Source organism: Perissodus microlepis, chromosome 20 (assembly GCF_051167445.1).
Source record: "Perissodus microlepis isolate ML-2025 ecotype Zambia chromosome 20, ASM5116744v1, whole genome shotgun sequence".
In the NCBI taxonomy this organism is placed as follows: domain Eukaryota; kingdom Metazoa; phylum Chordata; class Actinopteri; order Cichliformes; family Cichlidae; genus Perissodus; species Perissodus microlepis.
In genome coordinates this window covers 22879328-22902034 of record NC_140480.1, presented here as the reverse complement: position 1 = coordinate 22902034, position 22707 = coordinate 22879328, and the positions used below count along the sequence as shown (strand labels likewise).

The 22707-nt window shown below is 41.9% G+C and overlaps 1 protein-coding gene across 2 annotated transcripts; it reads right to left on the bottom strand.

Moving 5' to 3' along the window:
• On the bottom strand, positions 1 to 17326 carry LOC146364530 (uncharacterized). 2 transcript variants are annotated; one of them, XM_084915907.1, is made up of 4 exons: positions 16401 to 17326; positions 8130 to 9051; positions 7605 to 7907; positions 1 to 4270 (listed from the first exon to the last, which is right to left on the bottom strand). In XM_084915907.1, exons 2-4 carry the CDS (start codon positions 8971 to 8973, stop codon positions 2253 to 2255), a joined length of 3165 nt encoding a protein of 1054 aa, XP_084772033.1. In that variant the 5' UTR covers positions 8974 to 9051; positions 16401 to 17326; the 3' UTR covers positions 1 to 2252. The 2 variants fall into 2 exon arrangements, with proteins under 2 accessions (XP_084772033.1, XP_084772032.1); XM_084915906.1 differs by having other exon boundaries at positions 8130 to 9048.
• Between the last annotated feature and the right edge of the window lie 5381 nt (positions 17327 to 22707).

Below are 22707 nucleotides of genomic sequence, written 5' to 3'. Positions count from 1 at the left end.
TTGGTTTGAGTTTTATCATTTTTATTTAAATTCAAACAAAAAATGCAGCAAGAAATACAAGAACAAAAGTTCAGTAAGCAAAGTAAACAGATGACGCTAACACTGCACTTCTGCAAAATGGCTAAAGACCAAAAGGGGCACATTTTCTACAGGACTTACTGCTCTGTAGGACAACACTACAGTTGCTGGAGGAACCACGGCTGCCATGAAGTAAAATAGGTAATGGCGGTAATGGCGAGAGCTGATACGGTAAAATTATACAGGTTCACTGGAATGTAGACAGCAACAAAAGGCCATTGTACTGTAAATACTATATAAGTCAAGCATCTCACATCACTGGGAGGTGCTGCAAGTCACCCTGAGGTAACCGGAAAACAAGTAAGGGACTGGCTCTAATCAGGAACAGAGGCATGAGTAACTATGTTTCTTCCCAAATAATGTAAAACAAAATGTCACTTTATCCTCACATATTCAAAACAACATTCAAAGACTGAATCACAATGATAAATCTGTAAGTTTCATTTATAATAAAGTATATCTCAAGTTGGAGCAAAACCGTTCAAGTTTCAGAGGGAACCACTGGGCTATCTTTTGGGATCAGAAACAGTTCAAATGAATTAATGGACTAAATATGGTTTCACCAAAATGTTGTTTTTGTTTTGTTTGTTTGTTTTTCCCCCAATAATTTTGTCACCGTTAACGACAGGAAAAGCTGAAATAAAAAAAAATCAAACCGATCCTGACCGTCAACTGTACACTTCGCTAAACCTCCATCTTTTTTCAATTCTGAGCATAGCCCAAAAAGTCCTTAACATAACATCTGCAGTCAAGCATCAGCTGTCACAGCTCTGCATGTACTAAACAGGCCACAATCTGACGTCGAAATAGCAAAACTGTCTGCACAGCTCAGACGCATAAGCAATATCACTTAGATTGTCTTTCACAGTAACAACTATAACTGTTTCAAATACACCTTTATTCATGAAACATCAAAAATAACTATTTACATTGTTGCTTATACATCATAGATTTCAAAGATATTTTCCTTTTTAGTAATAAAATACTTCAGTCTAGTGCTCAGGCTTGGGGTTAAGTGCTCCGTTATTGAGTCAGGCCTAACTATAGGAGTTCTGAGGTTCATGCTAAGCCGGTCTTGTGTGCTGCAGCCCTGCAAAGCTATGAATGAATGTAATTAGATACCAAACATATTGAACTGAATGCAGCTTTTTATTCAGAGGCTTACGTTAAGCATGGTTATTGATTGCAAAGCTCTGTCCTTCAACAAAATGCATCATAGTTGAGTTCCGTATTTAAAGTCTGTCAATTTCATCAACAGCTAAAAACCTCAGGAACACATGTTAGCAGGTGTCTGCTCCGCAGCTGTGTCTCTGGCTGTTGTTTATCGCCTGCCTCTTTATGTAACCGGTTTTAAAATACAAGGCAAACTGGACAAGTACAATGATGGCAGCAGCAAGTTAAGAGCTTAGATGTAGTAATCTGCAGCTGAGTCACAATGCTAAGATGCTAGAGACCATTAACCCAAATAATGGGTTTATAAAACCATTAATAATAGCACAGAAACCAACTTTGATTACGTATGGCACAACTTTACATCACGAAGCAAACTGAAATATGAAAGACAGCAAATAAACTCTAGTAAAGGAATTAAACTGATGAGCAATCATATGCAGTCATGTATTTTTCTTTTTGCAGAAACCATTTGAACAGGACACAAAGACACTTAGAGCATCATTTGTCTTTTACCCTTTAAACTTAACGGTGTTAAAGTAATGTTTCCAAGCAAGAACTTGAATATCTAAATCTACTTACTTTCTTGAAAGATTAAATTTATCAGCTTCACAAATCTGAAGCCAGTCACAAGCACGGACTTGCTAAAGAGCCATTCTCAGGAATTGTATGTAAGTGTGCTCTCAGTGTACTTGAAGTCATACCAGTGTTAAACAGACAAGAAAAAGATAGACAGATGGGAAAGTGAGCGTGCTGTTTGTCTATAAATTATGCTAATCAACAGCTAATCTGATCAACAAAGACAAAAGGCAGCTAGGTGACACCTTTTAAGTTTGTCACCCAGATCCTTGTTTTCATATTTTAACTCTTTTGACAAAAAGTATTATTACACAGTTTAATAATACTATTATCCCAATATTTGCAGCATCCCTGGTTAGGATTAGTGACTGTTAAATAAATGCGTTAGATGTGCAGTCATTTGGTCCTCATGTCCAAGGTTAGGCTCATAGGTCAATAATCTCGCTGCTGACACTGGCAGAATCGTCATGTCGACTGACTTCCAGGTAACTGCGTGACCCCACTGGCCTCGCAGCTCTCCCTCGCACACTTTCAGAGTCTGGGGTGATAAACGGTCGCGTGTCGTCCACTCCATCGTCTCCCAAATGCCCCGTTGAGGTTCTGGAGGGACGGAGTGACACAGGACAGGACACTGATGAAGGGACACTTGTTGTCCCATTTCCAGCCCATCTGTGACCCTGGTGGGATGGCGTTGGGGGAGCAGTCACCTGCCTACTGGGTACACTACTGAGAATGCTTCCCCCCAGTGGCATGGAAGACTCTGTTGGAGCCTCGCTACTCTCTGAGAGCAACTGAGGATCACTGTTCCTGCGGAGCCAGGGCCCCTGACTGACCCCTGAGCCTGGGGAAGGGGACTGTAAGGTCTGGTTCAAAGGATGAAACAGGCTCCCTCCTTCAAGCAGGTGTTCTCTGTGCAGAGCCTCATCGATGCTGCGGGTCAGGTCGATGGGGGAGGGCGGCCGCAGGTCAAACTCATAGAAAGACAGGGAAGTATCCCTATCCTGATCCAGGCTACCGCTCACCGAACGCTGTGGAGGCTGGCCAAACGTCTGCAGTCTTAGGAGGGAGCCAGTAGAGCCGTCAGATGTGCCTCGCTCTGCAGAGTGGCCCCTATGGTTCCGTCCCCGGTTGCTGTCTTTGACAAGTGGCTGTGAAACGGCCTGCTCGTGGTTCTGATTTCTAATCAGACTCTTGCTGATATCAGCCCCAGGACGCTCCTGGCCAGCCCAGTTGTTAGGCACTTCTCCTACTCCTCCACCTCCTCCCCCTACGCCATTACTGTCAGACTTCCTGCAGGGCTTACCCTTCAGGCTCTGGACTATCTTGGACCAGCAGGTGTGTGTTTGAGGGGAGCCTGCAGAATCACTAGGGGATGACAGGTCTCCTGCTGCTCTTCCATCCTGGCCACCTTCTTCCCTTCCATGGCAACTCTGAGGCCTCCAGAACACCCACGAGCTCAGGAGGAGCAGGGAGAACCCCCAGGCTAGTTCCAGGAGTCGGGCCCAGAAATGCACTAGCCACCATCCCCAGTTGAAGCGTGTCCAGTCACCTAACAGTCCATAAAGCCACAAGATAGCATGGGCATGCAACCCAAAACACAAAGCCCCAAGAACTGCACACACTGCCAGCACTCTTCCCAGAATCACTCCTATTCTCCTGCTCCCTGTCCAGGCCTTTCTCCGTACCTCTTCGGAAACTCCGGGTTGAGGAACAGCAGGGCAGCGTATACGTGGGAAGACATAGCAAAGAAAGCCCAGGCAGAGACCCAGACCCCAACACAGAGACAGGACTTGTAGGGTGACAGGCACCACAGGAGAGAGGGCTGGGGAGAGCAGATCAGCTGCCAGCAGCAGGGTACACTGCAACACAGTCAGCACAGCCACCAGAGGAGGCCGCTCCATGGTTGGCGGTAACGCACTTATTCCTGCCACCCTCAGTGCCAGCAGCGCCAGGGCAGCATGTGTCCATACCAGGAGGTGCAGAGGCAGGTTGTAGATGGCTGTAACTGCAGGGCGAGGGAGGAATTTCCGTGTGCCATAGGGATCAATGAGAAATAGAGCTGCTCTGAGGCCTCCAGCCAGAAACAGCAGAGCATTGGCCAGTGCAAGAGCACCACGATGAGGACAGTTTGCGCCAGGGGACAGTGTGAGGCCAAGAGCAGCTCCAGCAAACAGCAAGAGGAAGAGGCTTGCAGATCCGTAGACGTGAAGTTCCCAGGCGAAAGCAAGTGTCCGACTTAGATCACCCCAGTAAAGAAGTGTGGCATTAGGTGAGGAATTGGCACTGGGAGAGGGGGCTGGATCAGAAGTAGAATAAGGAGCTGAGTGAGGGTTCCTCCATAGCTGACGAGAGTGGTTCTTCTGAATAATACTATTCTGATATGTGGGACGAAACCGTGTTTGGATGACTGGTACAACACTCGCTGTAAGAATGGAAGAGACCCCTAGAAAAAAAAGAAGAACAGAGTTTTGATTTTCAAATGCTGAAATGCACAAAATATGCTATATTGTTCTGAAGTGATATTAATACAGATGCAGAACCTTTGACAACCACTAGAGGGGTTTAGTTCACCATCACAGTCATGAGCTAGACAGCTGAGACCTTTCAGTTGTGCAGAGTAACCTAATCAGCTCTGCAGAGGTGCATTGTCCAAGGTCTATCTACTCAAATAAGCCAAACTGTGAAATCAAATCAACTTTATTTTCCAGGCTCCAGATCATAAAAACTGCTTGTTTAGAATCACCATCCAATATAATAAAAAAGTCCTGGATGTTCTGCCTCTATTCAAATCTTGGCTGTTGTGGAGATCTCCTAAAATCAGGATCTTTTGAGTGCCACGTTTCTCTCTTCAAAATCTCTGAAATCACTTCCTCAGCCGCTTATCCAATTCAGGGTCACCAGAAGGTGAGGAGCAACATCGCCTGTGCACCGTTGCATTAGCATCAGTTTTCTTGTCACTCTCATCTCTCTTTTCACTACCATCAGATGTATAACTGTTTCTAAGTATGGAAATAACAAAGTGTTCATGTATAAAAACAGAAGTCTAGAGACTGCATATCGCTTCCTAAAAATGCACATAAATATGGACAAAAAAAAGACAAGGCACCTCTTCTAAAACCAGTTTTAAAGATGAAATGTCAATCACCCAAAAACCCTAATATTCTATGCGAACAGCACTGCAAGCCGATCCTCTTGTTTATATTATAAATGTATCTGACTAACAAAAGAGCTCCTCTGAATAACCGGGAAGCAATTGTCTGACTTAATTGGATTAGATTATGTAATTAACAAGGACATCTGTGTTATGCAACTCAGTGATGTGTCACAATACATGTATGATCCAGGGAAACTGCTGTTCACATTTAAAGTATTATACAATGCAAAATGACCTAATGAGACAAGACATCTTGGCAATATAACATCTCTGTCTGTGTTTCTCTTTCTCTCTTTAATATTGTCATGTTCACACACTCTCTGTTTGTTCAAGGCACTCCACCTTTTCCTCCTGGAATGACTCTGAAACACACAACAACATTATAACCAAAGGTTCATTCATCGCCAAGGTCTTTGGAAGCCACTTGAGTACATATATCACAATAACAATACTACCATGTGTAACAATTTAGAAATAATTTAAGAAAGACAGCAAACATACACAATATGTGGAGTTGTTTCACACACATTTAAATCTGATGGATGGTGGAACGATACAATCAGCGGTAAAACACTCAAACCATCAACTGCTTGGAAGACTTTAAGCTCGCCCTCACCCTGTAGAAGACAACCATAAAACTGCCACACTAAATAATGACTCACTCCTCTCCCTCGCTGCCTCATTTTATCACGCACGCAGACACCACACACACAAAAATGCTTCGCATACTTGAGCATTGCATACAGATCACAGGCACACTTCTTTATTTATACAAAAGCTATGTTTTACTTTCCTCTAGTTTTTTTTTCTAACAGGAGCAAGATCCAGACACATTCCAGATGTTGTGATCACATTACACAGCTGGATACATTTAAACCTACCCCTGCCCTTGAGGTTTTTTTTTCCTCTTTCACATATGCACTGCCAACACGGCTTCATATGTCCACATGTTGAAATGAGGTGAAAAATAACTGGAGACCACCATGTGATTGGATAACGCAGGCCAAGAAGTCTGTGAGTTCTCGGACCACACCCACCTTTGGGAATATTTTATGTTTGAACACCGGATAAAGATACCTCGTATAAGGAAGATACAGATAGGTTAGAAATTAAAAAGAATCTATGGCAAGGAGTTTTGTTTTGTTTTTTTAATTTCAAGCACACACTTATGAAGTTTTTTTTGCATCTTGCACTACTGAAAATCTACTGTGCTGACAAAATCAGTCCCCAGTCAGGTATGTAGACACAAAGAACACAAATCATCTTTGTGGTAGTTCCTGTTTCAGTAAGCACTTCAGGAACTACTTGATAATATATACAGCGTACTTAAAATTAATGCTTTGGTATGACAAATCTGCCTAAATTTATCATGACATGACTCACATGTGAAAAAAAGGAATATTTCCAAACACAACTATGGGAAAAGGAGTGGCTGCAAAACAGTGAACACAACATTTTCATCATAATTTCAGATCAGTTTTCTCCAGTAAACTAAAAAAGTCTTAAAATCTGTTTTACTTTTAATCCTTTTTGCAAGTAAATGGGAGAAGGATTCTCACTTCAGTCTTCCCTTTCTCCACCTGAGAGACGGAGTTTGATGGAGTTTCGATAATCACTAGAAACACAGTTATGGTGAAGTTTTCATTTACGCACTTGTGCTGTTGCCTAACTAGCCACTTTCCTTCGAGGAGCTTCCCAGTGTGTGTGTGTGTGTACATAACTGTAAGCATGTTCATTATGGTAGTTAACGTTACTGTTTGATATACGGATGGGTTTTGAGTCTGAGTGCATCATTGTTTGTGCTCATCAGGTTATCTCTGCAGGTCTAATGTACGTGCACGAACTGAGGTTCATATGATAGAACTAGCCAGTGTTCTGCTTTTTATTATGAGTGCAGCAGCAGCTACCGCTGTCATGACTGAGTATGAAAGAGCAAAACAGACCTCGGACCCTTGCCCATTATGTCACGGTTAAGGAGCGGCCAAATGGCTTTGGCTGAACCAACGTAAGCTAATGTTGAATAGAAAAAGAGTTGGCTCATGCTTATAGAACAAAAACCTGAGTGCGCTTCCTTTAAAGGTGCTCTGAAGGAGAGTCCTGCTGTTTAAAAGTCATAATGATGTTATTCTTATGGTATCTAAGAGACTGGGTCATGTGTCCCACGTGTCAAGCTTTTCCTTTTCCATTTACTTTTCCTCATCTCCTCTCCCTTCATCCCCTTTCCTCTCTGCATCTGGTTTTCATTGCCATCTCCACTCCCTGCATTTCCTATGCCAGTACCTTTCTTCTGCTTTCACCCACACCGTCTACTCTCTCATCGGTATTCCCAATAGTCTCTTTTTTAGGCCCTTCGCCCCCCCCCCCCCCCTTTTTTTCCTCTTATCTCTTTGCCTGGCTGCAACTCTGCCCACCCCCTCTTAAGCTTGCTCTCTCACCTCCCTTGCTGTGTCTACCCACACATTACAACCCCACTTTCCATGGAAACGTGTGTCTACTTTTCCCCTCCTTTGAAGACTTTTTTTTTTTAATTCTTCCAGTAAAAAAGTCCCAGCTGCACAAATAATTCCATTTTGAATTACCAGAGGACACAGGAAACAGAGAACACAAGGCTCTTGTTTCTTACCTATCTTCAGTGACTGCACTGTTGTGCTTGCAGCATGTCTTCCTTGCTGTACTGTTTTGCTGAGCTGAGTTGTTGATTTGGCAGACAGAAGCACACTGGGTGTAGAAGTATTTGTCACTTGTAGTTTTGTGGTGTTTGAATGCAAACTCTTCTTGCTTTGGGTAGTAACCGGCTGTGCTCCAGGCTGGAGCTGTTTAGCAATAGAGCCAGTCACGGTAGATGTTGGTTGGGGTAACATCGCAGCATCAGAGTCCTGCTTTGGAGTAACTCTGTCAGTGGAAGGAGTGTTTGGTCCCAGTTCACCTAGAATTTTTCAGGAAAGGAAACACATCGAGCATTAACCCCTTACCTGAACTTAAAATCAGTTACATTTAAGGCTTCAAACAATTGTTAAAAACAAGATAACTGAGATAAACTGATTCAGTAAATGATCCCAATCTTAACACTAACTCATCTAAATCTAAATCTAAATCTAAATCATGATTATGATTCTCATATAACAACCTAGCATTTTTGATTTCTCACCTTTTAATTGCACAGTCTTAAGTGTCTGCTGCGTTACCACAGAGGACAGTGGGGTCATCACTTTCTCACTCGCTACTGTTGTAGAAGTGGTGCTGGTTGTGCTGGTGGTTGTCAACACAAACAGGTGAGGCTTCACGGTCTGACTGTCCAGTGGTGGAGTTTTTACATCAGAAACTTTAGAGACCGCGGTCTGTGCCTGTGGTCGATACTGTGCCATTTCATCATCAACTGTTGACAGAGGATCGGGTGATTCCTCCTTCACAAACATTACTGTTGGAGCAATACCTGATCCCAACCCTTGTGAATCAACACCCTGCTTCTCTTTAATTGCTTCCTCCTTTGGATTCGCTCCTGTCACTGTCTTATCACCTGCAGGCTCAGCCACTTCGGCAGAGTCCAACGCAAGTGGAGGTGGAGTTGAGCTTTTTGTAGTGGCAACTCCCTTTCTGAAAGCCCTGCTGAATGCTAAACTGGCTGTGTCAGTTCTGGGCCTAGAGGCAGTTGGTTGGGTTACAATTAGTTCACTGCTAAGGTTCTGTGTGGGAAGGGCAGACTGAAGAGGGCGGTTGAACTGTGTCACCGATGGATGGAGTCTTTCCCTCTGCTCCACTGTATTTGTAGTTGTTAACCTGTCCTGTCCTGTAACTCTGATGGGCACATCACTGCGTCCCCTGGGAGGCAAAGATGGCCAGAAAATAGGAGTCTGCTTGGTTGGTGGAGGTGAAGAATCGCTAGGCAGGTCCAGAAAAGAGAAGGAGGAGGAGTAGCCGATGACGGTCTGAGCATCGGCAAAATCGATGATGGAGGTGAGCAAGACCAGGAGCATGAGGGACATGGGAGCCATGGTCTCCCTCTGAGTGCTGAGCAGTGACTGGTTCCTCTGGAAGTCTGTTTGTCACACCATCCTTTCACTGCGTTTCTGCTGAGAAAAACAGGAATTGTGTTAATTTCGTGAACACATTACGCAAGCACAGATATACGAAGCACTGCGAATATGTAGACACACCACGCAGGTGTGGGAAACGTGTTTCAAAACCTACTTATATTGCATCAGATCAATCTAAAAGGTTTAACTTCTGAGTGGTGATTCCAGTATTCTTACTGATTTACCAGCAGTGGTCTGAAGCGCGCCATAACAGGAATTGTGAAGCAAGAATTTTTGGTCATATCTGATTTAAAGATTATGTACTGTAGCCTTTGTTGTACTGATTCAGAAGGTAGGTCAGTGAAACTCCCACTGAGTTTTAGGAGCATGACAACAGCAGACACACAGGGTGTGGTTAGGTGTATGGTTACAGAGGACATGGGACACATAAAAGCATAAGTTCAGCTTGTAAGTTATATAACAAGTCACATTAAAACGATCGAGCCAGAAAAGAAAATCAAGTCACAGATGGTTTTACTGCGTGGCAGATGGACTTGTTAACTTTTGTCCTCACTAGCTGTTCCATAAAACTGATACTTCTTTGGGGAGAGTATCAGTTCCTTTCTCCTTAAAAATCTTCGGTCCAAGCATCAGGACTCTGCTTTCTTTATTTGCTGTTATGTTTAAGCCGTGGATGCCAGAAGCTGACAGCTGTAACACCGAGTGTGGTGAAGCTCAGGGAGCCCAGTGACACGTAGAAACCCCCAGGCCCTTGAGGATTACACAATCCTACGAGTCATCTTGCCAAACAGCTGGCAGGCACGTCCCCTAAACAAGCTGCTCTTATCCAAAAAAAACACCCCTTTTCTTTCTCTCTTACTTATATAAATCTCCCTTCACACCAGTTTCTACCTATGACTCACAACAGGAGACAACCTCAGGGATGAGAGTCAGGACACTACTGCTGAAACGTTAGGAAGGAAAATACAGAAAATAGACATCGGTGCCTATGGGGGAATTCATTCTGCTGCTGATGAATCACCTAGGGTCCATTCACAGCCACAATGTTTAGGTCTCAGAGGAATTACTGCAGCTCCACACCACGGCTGACGTTCATTTTGTGTTCATGAACATATGCAGTGTGTGAGTAATCTGTGTGAGTGTACGGAAAATGTGTATAAGTATGTGAGAGTCCGCACCATGGGTGAGAGAACACACTGTTGATATGTGAGGAAACGTATACTGGTCTTTTGCAAAACACAATTTCTCACACAGGAGCTTCTGAAGGGAAAAAACTGTCAATGAGTATGGTAACATAAGTGCTTATAGATCTCAATCTCCACCCACTCACAGTAGTCTGTTTATTTTCTTTCCAGTCTCACCCACCTCTTCTGCTCTGTCTTGTCAGATTTTGGCTAACTCTAATTTCCCTCCCCCTTTTCTTTTCTCTCTTTTTATCCCTTATTTAACTAGAGCTGGTTTAGCAAAGGGGTTACTGAGAGAGTCCTAACAATAGAGCGATGAGTAGGGGAAAAAAAGATGGTAGATGTAATAATGTAGAGATAGGAAAGTGGTTCAAAAAGAGTTTGGCCAGGAGGTGAGACGGAGATGGAAGCCTGGCGTGATAAGTTAAAGCAGGGGTGTCCAAAATTTTTTCCAAGAGTGCCATATTTATTAATGGAAAATCACCCAGGGGCCAACAATTCTTCTTGCCTTTTTGGAAGCATAAATACAATTTATTTTCAATAACACAAGAGCTATCATTACGGTGATCAGGTGAGTTTAAGCCTTAACAAAATAAATGTACTTTTCATTCACATATGGAGAGAAAATAACATAAAGATCAAGCTGTCGGGAATACCTGTAACTTCAGTGAAGCCGCTGAATATCAGTATCTCAGGTCAATTTTAAACGAGACTTAGACAAAACACATGGTCTGAAAAGAGAAATTACACTTTGTTAATTCTGTTTGTGGTGGTGGGCCATAAATAATAGATTTTAAGGCAGGATCGAGGGGCCATAAAAGATCTGACCTAGGGCCGCAATTGGCCCCCGGACCGGACTTTGGACATGCCTCAGTTAAAGGGGTCCGGGACAAGATTAAGACTGAGAAAAGCAGTGAGAGCTGTAAAATTTAGACTAAGATTGAGTGAATGCCGATAGTAAGGATATAAATATCTGAGAAAAAAGAGAGTCACACAGAAACTATGTTTCAGGATTAACGGGTTTGTTATGGAGAGCTGACACGGCCATTTATCCAGGAAGCCACGTGGAGAAACTGATCCTACTTCACCTTTCTTCTGAGGTTAACTGGCAGGTGTGCAATCTCTGGCACAAGAACATGAACAACCTGACTATTACCACATATCGTTTAGTAAACATACCATTATCTTGATCTAAAAGCAAACCAACATGTGTCAGTCTGTGTGTATGAGGGGAAGCAGAACAGAATAATGAGTCTCAAATGGCATTTGGCTTTAGTGGCGAGGGAGTAACATTCTGCTGCTGTATTTGAAACGCTGTCAGCATTAATCTCATCTCCACACATCATCCAAAAGAACACAGTAACACACACTGAAGCGGCTCTCCAAAAATGTTCTCCTTCACTGGATTTGAGCAGCGTGACTAGGAATTTCCACTGAACTAATACGAGTGGAGTAAATTTAAGCAGAAAGACACCTCCTCGAAGCCTACGAACAAGCACATACTCCACAAAGCCTAGATCAGTGCGATCATCGATTCCGGGCTAGTGTGAAATCTGCATCCTCTTAGCCCATTTTTAACACACAGTCCACACACATACACAAATAAGACAGTGCATCTCTCTGTGACTGTCCATGGAGGGAAGGCAGACGTGTGCATGGTCTGAGTATTTTTATCGTGTTCAGCCCCCGGGGGCCACAGACAGAACACATCACTCTGTATTTCATCTGCACTGTGTTGAGCATGGTGTGTAGATGTCGTCACGCTTTCCTGCACAATGTGTGCTTTGTCCAGAGCAGGAAATGCCCATGGATTATATATCCAATAGTACAGCAGCATGCAACAATCTGAAGATTACTGTAAACTCCTTGCCCACACTATAGACCTGCTGGTTATACAATCATATGATTCAGTACTACAACAGCTGTTACTAATCAGTTACTAACCATTGCAATTGTGATGTCATGTCTACAGTAATGTATTACAATGCAAGCTACTGCTTAAAGTTTGTGTAGGGAACCGGGCGGGGGCTTTGAGCATTAAAGTCTTTGGAGAACCCCCCTCTTTCTTGGTTATGTTCTCTCTCACTTGCTGCCAGATTGAAGACAGTCTGGCAGAGCAACATTCCCACTGATTTGAGTGGACATTTCAGTGTAAGTCTGTGAACAGAAGGATTTGTGTCTTTCAGTCTAATGTGCACTTGTCAGGTATCACACTTCAATACTTCTTAATGCAACGTGTTCATCGGGACAGAGTATAGATAACTGTCCAGTGCTGAAAGTGAGCACTCAAACACCAAGGTCTGATTTGCACTTGTGTTTACTTGAATTTTTCCAAATCAAATCACATTTTTTATTTATTTAGAGTAGATTGTTTTAGGTGATAGTCTTTCATGCTGGCTCGTACTTAAAAATTTGTGTTCTTCTGAAAAGATTTGTATAGAAAAAAAAATGTTTTTGTTCTCAGTAACTGATACCTTCAAGCAACCAGGCTGTTTGTTGGGTCATCTCTGAACCCATAAAGTAATACTCTTTGGCTCTATTTGTGCTTATCATACCAGAACTGTCTAAATCTAAAAATAAAAATGTTCTAATGTGGTTTGCAAACAGAACTTAAAGGACAAAAACTATAATAGGTATTTTTTCTGTACAAAGTTGTTGTTTTTTAAAATATTTTTTCATTGATACTATAAAGAAGGCTCGAGAGGATCATTTTGGATGTGACAGAGATGGCCAAGTCTGACTCTAAAAACATACGCTTACTGGCTAACACTTTTCATTGACAACTTTTTAACCAATGAGTACGTGGTTTAATACCACAGATCATCCTTAATTTTGAAACACAGCATGACCAAGACTTTTTGTCCAGTATATCACAAATCCGTTGACTGAACCCATAAATGCAGCAAAGCACTAGAAAGCCATTTTAGAAGTCTTTCTTGGGACCAGACTATCCTCATCTAGTGACCTTCAGACAGAATGTACCTTTAAGGCACTTAAACAGTCGCTTAATTTTTCCTACTGAATTCAATTGTTAGCATACAAACACGCTCACAATGTTCTAGCTACAATGCTAGTATTTGTAAAGCTGAAAAGCTGAAGCTGGTGTAATTATAAAGCTGATGTTTTGTATATAACTACAGGGTTGCCTATTGGTGTCATAGAAACTTAGGGGTGTCTACAAGAGTTGTCGCAAATAAGTCTAAAAGGGAAAATAAGTCAAATTTAATGACAAGCCATCCATTAGTTGGCAAGATATTTCAGATACAACCTCCCTGTGGCGCTAGTGGAAAAAAAATGTAATGAGCTTACTGCCACTGCCATTCGTATGGCTTAAAATCAAACATAGTCTCAATCCGTTTATATGTGAAGATACGATCACTTGTGCTACATCTATGTCGGTATAAGTAGGCCTCTCAACTATAGACAAAGATCTCTGATATCTTAGTTGACCTGTAACATTCAGTGTTGATGTGAGCATCTTGTGAAGAAGGCTTACTTATCAGTGAAGCATTCATCCTCAGAGAAGAACTCAGCCAAGAATGAACATTTTTGTTATGGTTCGTTCTGGAAAAACCCTCTTCTTCTTCTTTCAGCTGCTCCCTTCAGGGGTTGAATCATCTCCCTCCATCTTACCCTATCCTCAGCATCCTCTGCTGTCACATCAGTCCTCTGCATGTCCTCCTTCACTACCTCCATGAACCTCCTCTGAGGTCTTTCTCTTTTCCCCCTGTCTGGTAGCAAAGTACTAAACATCCATTATCCAATATATCCACTATCCCTCCTCTGCATATACCCAAACCATCTCAGATTTTCTTGGTAACTGGCCACTCCCAATGAAAATCTCATGGGAAGAAAACTTTAAAAAAAAAATGTAACTTGTAGAAAGAAAGAAAGAAAGAGGCTGAATGAGCAACCAAAGACTGGTGTGTCACTGTGTAACTGCTCACACATCAGCATACTCTACAGATGTATAACTTGTTTGTACTGCATATTGGTGGGTGGAGAAGTAGGACTGTGAAGCAGTGTGTGTGAATTAGTGTGTATGTGAGACAGAGAGTGAAAAAGTGAGAGGGGGGAAATGAAAGAGGGAGTAAGTGTGGTTACGTTGGTATGCAACAAGTGGGGGAGGTCGCTGGTTTGACCGTTAAAAAATTCCTCACCTTGAAACAACATATGGATTACAAACAACTCTCAACTTGCCACCACATAAAATGTATTTATTAAAAAGTCTCTAAACTGATCTTTTTAAACTATTTTGATACATTTAAAGCCATGACCAAACTCTTTACATACATTATAGACTAACACCATCCATTTATCTCTTGATGCAAACCACAGCCTGTTAAAGATGTCTCTCTCGGGGAGAGGGGGGGTCTAAACTACAGCAGAGTAACCGACCACACACCATAGACATGCTATATGAGGAGGAGAGGGTCCTGAACCAATCGCCTATGTCTTTGATCCCCAGTTGAAGCGGATGTCCCACTTAAAATTGCTGAGCCCCACAACATCTTTGAGTCATGTTCCGCCTTCACACGAGCCACAGATCAAAGGCTGAAGGTCAGGCATAAAGGCTAAGGCCCCAAACCGCACTCCACACATACAAAGAGACACATCTAGATAGACAAAAATAAAACACAGATTGGCAATATTAACATTTGAGAGGTGACAATGGAGAAAAAGTCAACCAGATTGGACAAATATTCACAACTTGGGAGGAACCTTAATTTCAAATTAGCACTCACACGTTAAACACTAAACACGCCCTGAAAGATAGCGAGTCTGATGACAGACTAAGATCACTGCCAAAGCGTGTCAAGCCGCAAAACACTTTCAGGAAAATTAACTGCAGGCATCGCAAGTCATAAACTGTTGGCCTTTTACTGAACCGCAGCTTTACTTAAACCCCAGACACTCACATTGTTACATGCATGCAATAAAACTGTGTTGTGTGGCAAATTACTGAGTTTTGCAAGCAGGTTGTGTGCAAAATAATGTAAGCAGCTATCATCTGCATGGATATCTTTGATTTATAGTTACAAAGCATTTATTGCATCTTTTATCTTCCCACAGATAATAAAGACCCAAATAAGAGATGTGGGCAGATCATCTTCTGGGATGAATGCTTCACTAATATCTTAAGCTATGCCTTATTTTCTAAAAGGCTGACAGTTCAGGGCTGTATAATTATGGGATGTTTTAACTGTCCTGCTTGTTTAAAGTTCTCTGGTCGAATATGAGTGACTACTTGTAGTTATAGCGCACCTTTTATGGGCTTTATTGTCCCAAGCAAAAGTCTTTATGGAGCTTCTTTGGAAAAGGATAGGCCTTTTTTCCCCTCCTTGTCAACAGACGAGAGTGTGTTGGTTCCTTTTTGAAAATTAGTTCTGTTGCATTTCTTTCTGCTCGACTACATTCACCAGCACTCTGGAGCAGCTCATTGAGAGACGCACTCCACTTCTTCCTCCTCACCTTCCACTTAAATCCCGATGAGGCATGGGTGTGAATCCAGACCATCTAAACTAGGGCCGCAGCGCTTTTGCGCATATGGCTTTGTTGGACGAGCCTGCTATCCTGTGTAAACACACTTAAAAACACATGTCGAGCACCTGGCAGCAAGGGACAAATAAAGAGATAACAGGGCCCACTCCACTTGTTGCTGTGTCACCAAAGAAAACAGCCTTTTTGTATGCTTACTGCCTATTGAGCCTAAACAATTTCCTTATACGTTTGAGTGATTTTAAATGAATTATGTCCCAATTATTATTATTATTATTACTGGATAGGGGTGATTTAAGACCAGCTGTATATATTTCATGTTGTTAGTTATGATGAGCAGTAGTAACGACGTCACGTTACCGTCCTGACTGCGGGGACACGCGGTCGCGAATGGCTTTAATTGGCAAAATTCACCCAAACTGCCGCTTTTTCTTACACGATGTGAGATGGGGGTGATAAGGCAGTACTCCCTCTAACTTCGCACATAAAGTTCAGTACCGCAGAGGAAACCAGGTACAGGGAGAGGGCAAAGATTAACGTGCAGCGTATGCTCGCCTGTAAACCCGAGCCAACGGCTGACATCGCGGCACAGGTAGAGAGAGCGTCGCGCATATCACTGCGCAAAGACGTCTAGCCGCATAGCAGTCAACCAAGAACTGTTACCGTGAGGGTTTGTCCGTTACAAGCAACAAACAAACATACCTGCGGGTCTCCGAGGCTCCGAGTCGATGGCGTCCGCTGCGGCAGGGCTATCAGGACTAGGACATCCTGAAGTGAAAGCAAAGGTGTCGTCCGGGTTTACCTCGCACGCAGGATAACAACCGCCGGAGGTGGAGGTTCAAACCGCTCCTCTATGGGCACAAAGAGAGGTTGCCTTTCAGCAGCGTTGTATCGTTGCCAGCTTTCTAGCCACGAGCGACTGAGGAGATGTACGCCCCCTCCGACTGCTCCATCTCTCTACAGATCGCTCCCTCCCTCTCATTTTTTCCTCTCTCAAAAGCGGATAAACGCGACTGCCTACCTGCCAACCTTCCGCTTGGCACGCCTGTTACGCAATAGCAATAGGACGCGCAGCTGAACCTGAGCTCCGTGTCACCCCGTCTACCTTTACAAAGCAGCGTGTTTAGACGATGCCCAGTGGAAATATGACGACACTGCCACTGACATCATCACACAGCTTGCTGTAGTATCCAGGTTCTGGGGTTTTTCCTTGGATTATAGCTGAAAATTGGCTGTTATGCGTTAAACCTAGCCGATAAAGTGGCCGGGAAGAGGAGTGGAAACAAATTCATATTTGCGTGGACAGGTGAGGATACACCTGACATTTCTCTGTGCAGTACGGACTGTCAGTTCGGTGCTTGAAACTCTAGCCTCCAGCTCCTCTTCACTGCCCTCCAACTGGGCTTTTGTAGAGGGGAGGAAGCCAGCCTGAGCCAAGCTGATACAGTTTCCTCGTGCTGCACCCTGGCTCAGTGCCTTTCCTTCACCCACCCCTCGCCTGATTGTCTCTCTCTCTTGCACAAACAAAACATTTTCTAGTTTGGACATGCTGTTGAGGCTGCAGCTTTGCGGTGACTGAGACCAAACACAGACATAAGTTGACAAGTTTACTGCAGACATTAATCCTGCTTAGGAGCAGGTCTCATTCCCAATCACCTGTGTATTTGTCACTTTCGCTATATTGTCTGGACAGTACATCTGAGTCCTAAAATATCCTGTGCAGCTCAGAGGATTGTTCCTAATGCCATTACATTATTACTGAGCAAGCAGGAGACACGTAAGGGTCTGAACAGGTGGCGCACACACATTTCTGCATTGTTATCACATTATTGTACACTACCTGGATTATATCTAATCTAATGAGTAACCTAACCCTGCATACTTTAAAGCACCAACCAAATATAGACGATTAGGCAATGGGTGTCAGCCTGATTAGAATATAAGTACAGCAAGTATTTTTTGCGTCTCACAAGTACTATATAGCCTGAATTGAGTGTTGTCTGATGTAAGTAAGGGATTAAATTCACATGTTTATTATAACTTGTGGCCAATATAATATATTCTTATTGGGTCTGTCACCTTCTCTATTATTTACTTCCCTTCCTACCAGACACGGGGACCCAGGGGTGTTTCCAGAATTTTTGAAATCAGGTGGCACAAGGGAGTCCAAACAAGCAGGTTGGAAATTAAAAATAACAAATAAAACTTAAAAAAATATAAAAAGCAAACAAAAGCAGTTGGAAACTGGCTGAAAATTTGATGAGGGATAACGATTTTAACGTGCACAGACCACCTGCCTCCACAAAAACGCATTAGGAGACACAGCTACCCTGTAATAGAGCTAATAAAATATAGTGTGGTTACAAGAGTAAATGTGTGTCATTTTACTCCTAGAAGTAAAAGTAAATAACAGTGTCTTACACATTCTTTGTTTACAGCTTTCAAAGTAAGGAATTAGGGAATTATAGTGGACCAAACCACTGTGAAGTATATGAGTGGGAGTCCATCTCTGGAGCTTATCCCAGCTGTCATGGAAGGCAGGCAGGGTACACCCTGCAAAATTTGCCAGTTTGTCACTTTAACTGCATGTAATAATTATTCATCATTACATAATCACATATTTACATAATGAACCTCTTTGGCCATGCTATAATTTCCACCCTTGGTTACACAGCAGGGGTGCGATCAAATTCTGGGGTGGCACATAAAAAATACATTTTTTAAAAAAGTTTTCTCTAAAATATTTTCATACCAATTTTATGTCATTACAGGTATTATAAGGAGTTTACTTATTGTTGATTATTTAAAAAGAAATTGAAATTGAAATTCAGATACATTTGTATTCATATTTTCCTTTCAACATGACATATCAGTTTTTCATGTTTCTTGCTACTTTCATGCAGTATTTTTCTGGCTCATATGGAGGATGTGGTATTCCTGTTAGCAAAGATGTATTTCTATCATTGTGATGTTGCGTATGTCAACAAATAAAAATAAAATGCCTAGATGCTTTCGCTTTCTCTCGTCTGAACTTTGAACGGGCGGGACCTCAGGGGTGTTCATAGGAGGTCGGTTTCTCACATAATCAGGTTGAGTTTAAACTGAAAGTTTCTTCTTCTTCTTTTTTAAAGGCATGCCCCAACAAGAAGTGTCTTTTCAACGGTTCTCCCCATTAGACATTAACCCACAGCATTCACGAGCATTTAATAGCAGCTGACATAGAAGACTTGCCAGGTGTGGTCTTGGTTGTCCTCTTCAGCTGAACTGTCTAAACATGAAGATTTTATTTGCTTAAGACATACCTCTACGTTTGCTTTTATACAAGTATCACATTACTGATTTTCCTCACAAAGACGAGAACCACTCTGAAAAAACATGCTCTCATTTTCAGTTAAATAATTATAATTTCCCTTGACGGAGAAAGAAATGACCCAAATTGCATGACTATGCTTACATCCACAACATCTGTTCCATTAAAACAAGCAAACCATGTAGATTGCATGTATATGGAGCTGGAAGCCATTAAATCATATGAGAGATTTTGAGTGGGCATTAAATACAATCAGAGGAGAGTTGTATTTAAACCTCACTAAATTAACTTGCCTTTAATGGCAAACAGTAAACCACACATAAAGCTCCTGCTACCCCACACCCATAAATACTGTGGGTCATATTTCTATACCACCTTTGTACAGAAATGTGGTGAATACGTTCCACTTAGTCATTTGAATTGATACTGGTAGGGGTGCTGAAATATAACCCTGAAGCAGACAACCTGTTTCTTCCTCCCAATTTATAAGGGATTAAACCTTAATCGCAGCAAGCCAAGCAGAGATCCCATCAGATGGTAGAAAGTATTAATTTTCTCCACAAAATAAGCCTCTTTCTTTAAGAACAGCCAACACCTTCATATGCTAACGTCCATCCACACACTCATGAGTTAGAAAAGCTTAAGATCTAAAACACTGCTGCTCAAAGTCTTTCTCTCTGTGGCTTCCCTTCACCCATAAGATTGTCTAGACTCTAAAGAATAATCTCCCCATCTCTGGGCCCCCAAAACAGACTTCCATGTGGGGACTGCTATCCTGTCCATCACAGCTGCATCCAGCAGCATTAGATTACACCACATCTAGTAAATCAACACAGTTCTCTTTAAATTTGATCCAGTTTAGCTAGTCTGTCAGATACTGTTATATAATACTGCCTGTTACTAATCAGAAATAATAACATCCATCACTTTTAGTGGGAGACAGAAAATGTGGAGGTAAAGCACACAGAGAGCACTTTTGAGCTCACAAAGAGGAGAAACAGAATCAGAGCTTAAATAAAAATAGTTCTTCAGACAGAGTATTTCAAAGTTTTTCTTTGGACATTAGCTGCTTTTTCACCTTTTTTCAGTTTTCACTTTTGTTTTGTACCTGAATATTTTCAGAGGAATGTTTTGTAGTTGTTAAACCACTTAACACTGACCTGTGAATCATTAAAGTGCAGAAAACTCAACTGGAATGAACCAGTGTTGTGTCTACAAATAACAGAAAACCTAGCAAACAGGGAAAAAAGTTTCTTCACTTTGTTACTAACAATCTGCTACAAAAACACATCATTTGTTGCAATTTTTCTCTCACCAAATCTGCAAAAAATGCCACTGGCATAAAATTTCCAAAGATTTCCAAACACATTTATAGCTGATGTACAATATCTGAAAGTCATTTCCTTAAGAATTAGGAAAAAAGACAAATATACACCAAAGCTCAAATGTCCTGCAAAGCAGAAGCTGAAGAGCTTGTCTCTAAGTAAAACAGTGCAGTGTTTGCTAACGTGAATCGTCCAGCATCAACTCAGACAAACATGAAAGTGTGCCAGTACGGCACGACGATGTTTCCATCCACCTCACAAAGATGCACTGAAATCTTCAACACAGTCACGTTCCTTTGGCCAAAAATGTGTGTCCATTAAACATAGTGAGTAACGAAGGCTTCGGGAAAATGGTCATTATACTGGACAAAAGATATATTGTCCCTCCAGGCAGTTGTTTTTCCAAAGTGGAAAAACCTGCATGGTACACAAAATGTTGCAGAACTAGTCCTGAAGACTACTTAAAGAAATGACAGAGAGTTCAGTTAGAATTATACTAACCCTGTTTTTGTCTTATATACTAAATTTCCACATTTGCTCATATCTGTAAATCACTCCACTCATTTTCCTAACAAAATATAAGAAAATGAGGGGTGGTTTGAGACTTTTCACAGCACTGCTACGCACATTTTTTAAATATTCTTAACAGCATATGTGTACTTGAAATGTCTATATTCAAAGGACATATTTTTTTTATACTGTGGTTAATCATTTCCTGCTGTAAGATTAGTTTTGATTTATAACCATCTGGACAAAACCTGCAAAATTAAATAAAAACAGGTGAATTAGGTCTATGTATACAATTATGGTATAAACTACTAACTATGCAAGTGTGCCAAAGCTTCTGTACTGGATCGGATTAAAATCTATGAATGTACCTATATGAGAGAAAATTCAGTAGTATAATTATAATTTATCAGCATCATGCATTAATCTGGGAATCTGATACGACAATGGGTTTCCCAAACTTCTCTGTAGATCAGGTGCGATAAAAACAAGCTACTATATGCAGCTTATGACCTGTTTCAGGAAATTGAGTTAGGCCTTCCTCATTTACTTGAGCTCCAAATGTGGGGCCCTCTGGTGCTTCTGAAAAGTAATGACCTTCTTATTACAGAAAGTAGGCACTCGGAGATGTCCTTTTAACTGAACAATACCCCAAGGACAGAACACAAGCTGAGCCCCATCTCTTACATAATACACAGGCCACTGTTGTGTTGTTCTAGCCTTTGTGTGTCAACTGAATATCCTGCCCCTACCTCCAGCGTACTTTCACCCATCTCCCCTTTGTGCTCTTTTATTAATTTTTGCTTCTCTCGGCTCTATTTTTATTCTGTCTTTCTTCTTCAGTGTGACTCTGCCCTAAAGCTGGGGCCCAGCGTCTGCCCAGCTCAACCGGAATGGGAACGAAAGCTGACTCACATATTCATTAACTCACATGGCTGCACTCTCGTCCACAAATAAAACACTTCTATGGATGTACGCGCACACACGCACGTGCACGCACATATGCCAAAACTGGACATACTTGTATATGATGCACCTACATATGAGAAATAATTTCTGGAGCTTCACACTAAAGTACACAGCTCCGTATAACCTCAAGAAACAAGAATAATGCATAGTCATTGCTGTAAAGGGACAGTGAAGTCAGGCAGCCCAAGAGACATTAACATGCCGTCACTAGACACAGTCACAGTCACCCCAAGCACTGACAGCAGATAACTGCAATCCCTGCTATAAAAAGACCAGCTGACACAGTCAGCCAGTGCCTATACATAACATACAGACCCTACAGCCCTTCACAGCAGCCCGGTCTAATGGCATTTCATGATCTAACAGACAGAAATATTATTTTGGTGTAAGGAATGCATTTTAAAGAAACACAGCACCACTTTGCCATGCTGTGACCTTTTCCAGCGTGCACGCAATTGCCGTGATGCATTAGTACTTATTGTAACAAGAGCCAGGCGGCCTGAGAGAAAGTATTCACCCAGGAAGAAAGTGCAATTTGTTCTCAGATTTTAAAACACTGTCTAAAACTGAATTCCCCACCACATGATGTCTTGGAGAGCACTATCTTCCATTGTGTACTGCCATCTAGGGGCCCTCTTCTGATAACGTTTTAGCTAAACTAAATGCCAATATGCTCATGATGACTTTAGTATTTTCAGAATTGAACCATGAAGCAAAAGCCAGAAAATTCAAACTTCTGATGACATTTTGAAAAATATATAAATTAAGTATTAATTTGCATATATTAGTTTTAATTTGTATCATATTTCTATATCCAGCATGTTTTTTGGTAAATTATTGCCTAAAAATGTAGTGTGCAATTTATTCACACTTGTATGTATGATGGCTGTGATTCTGC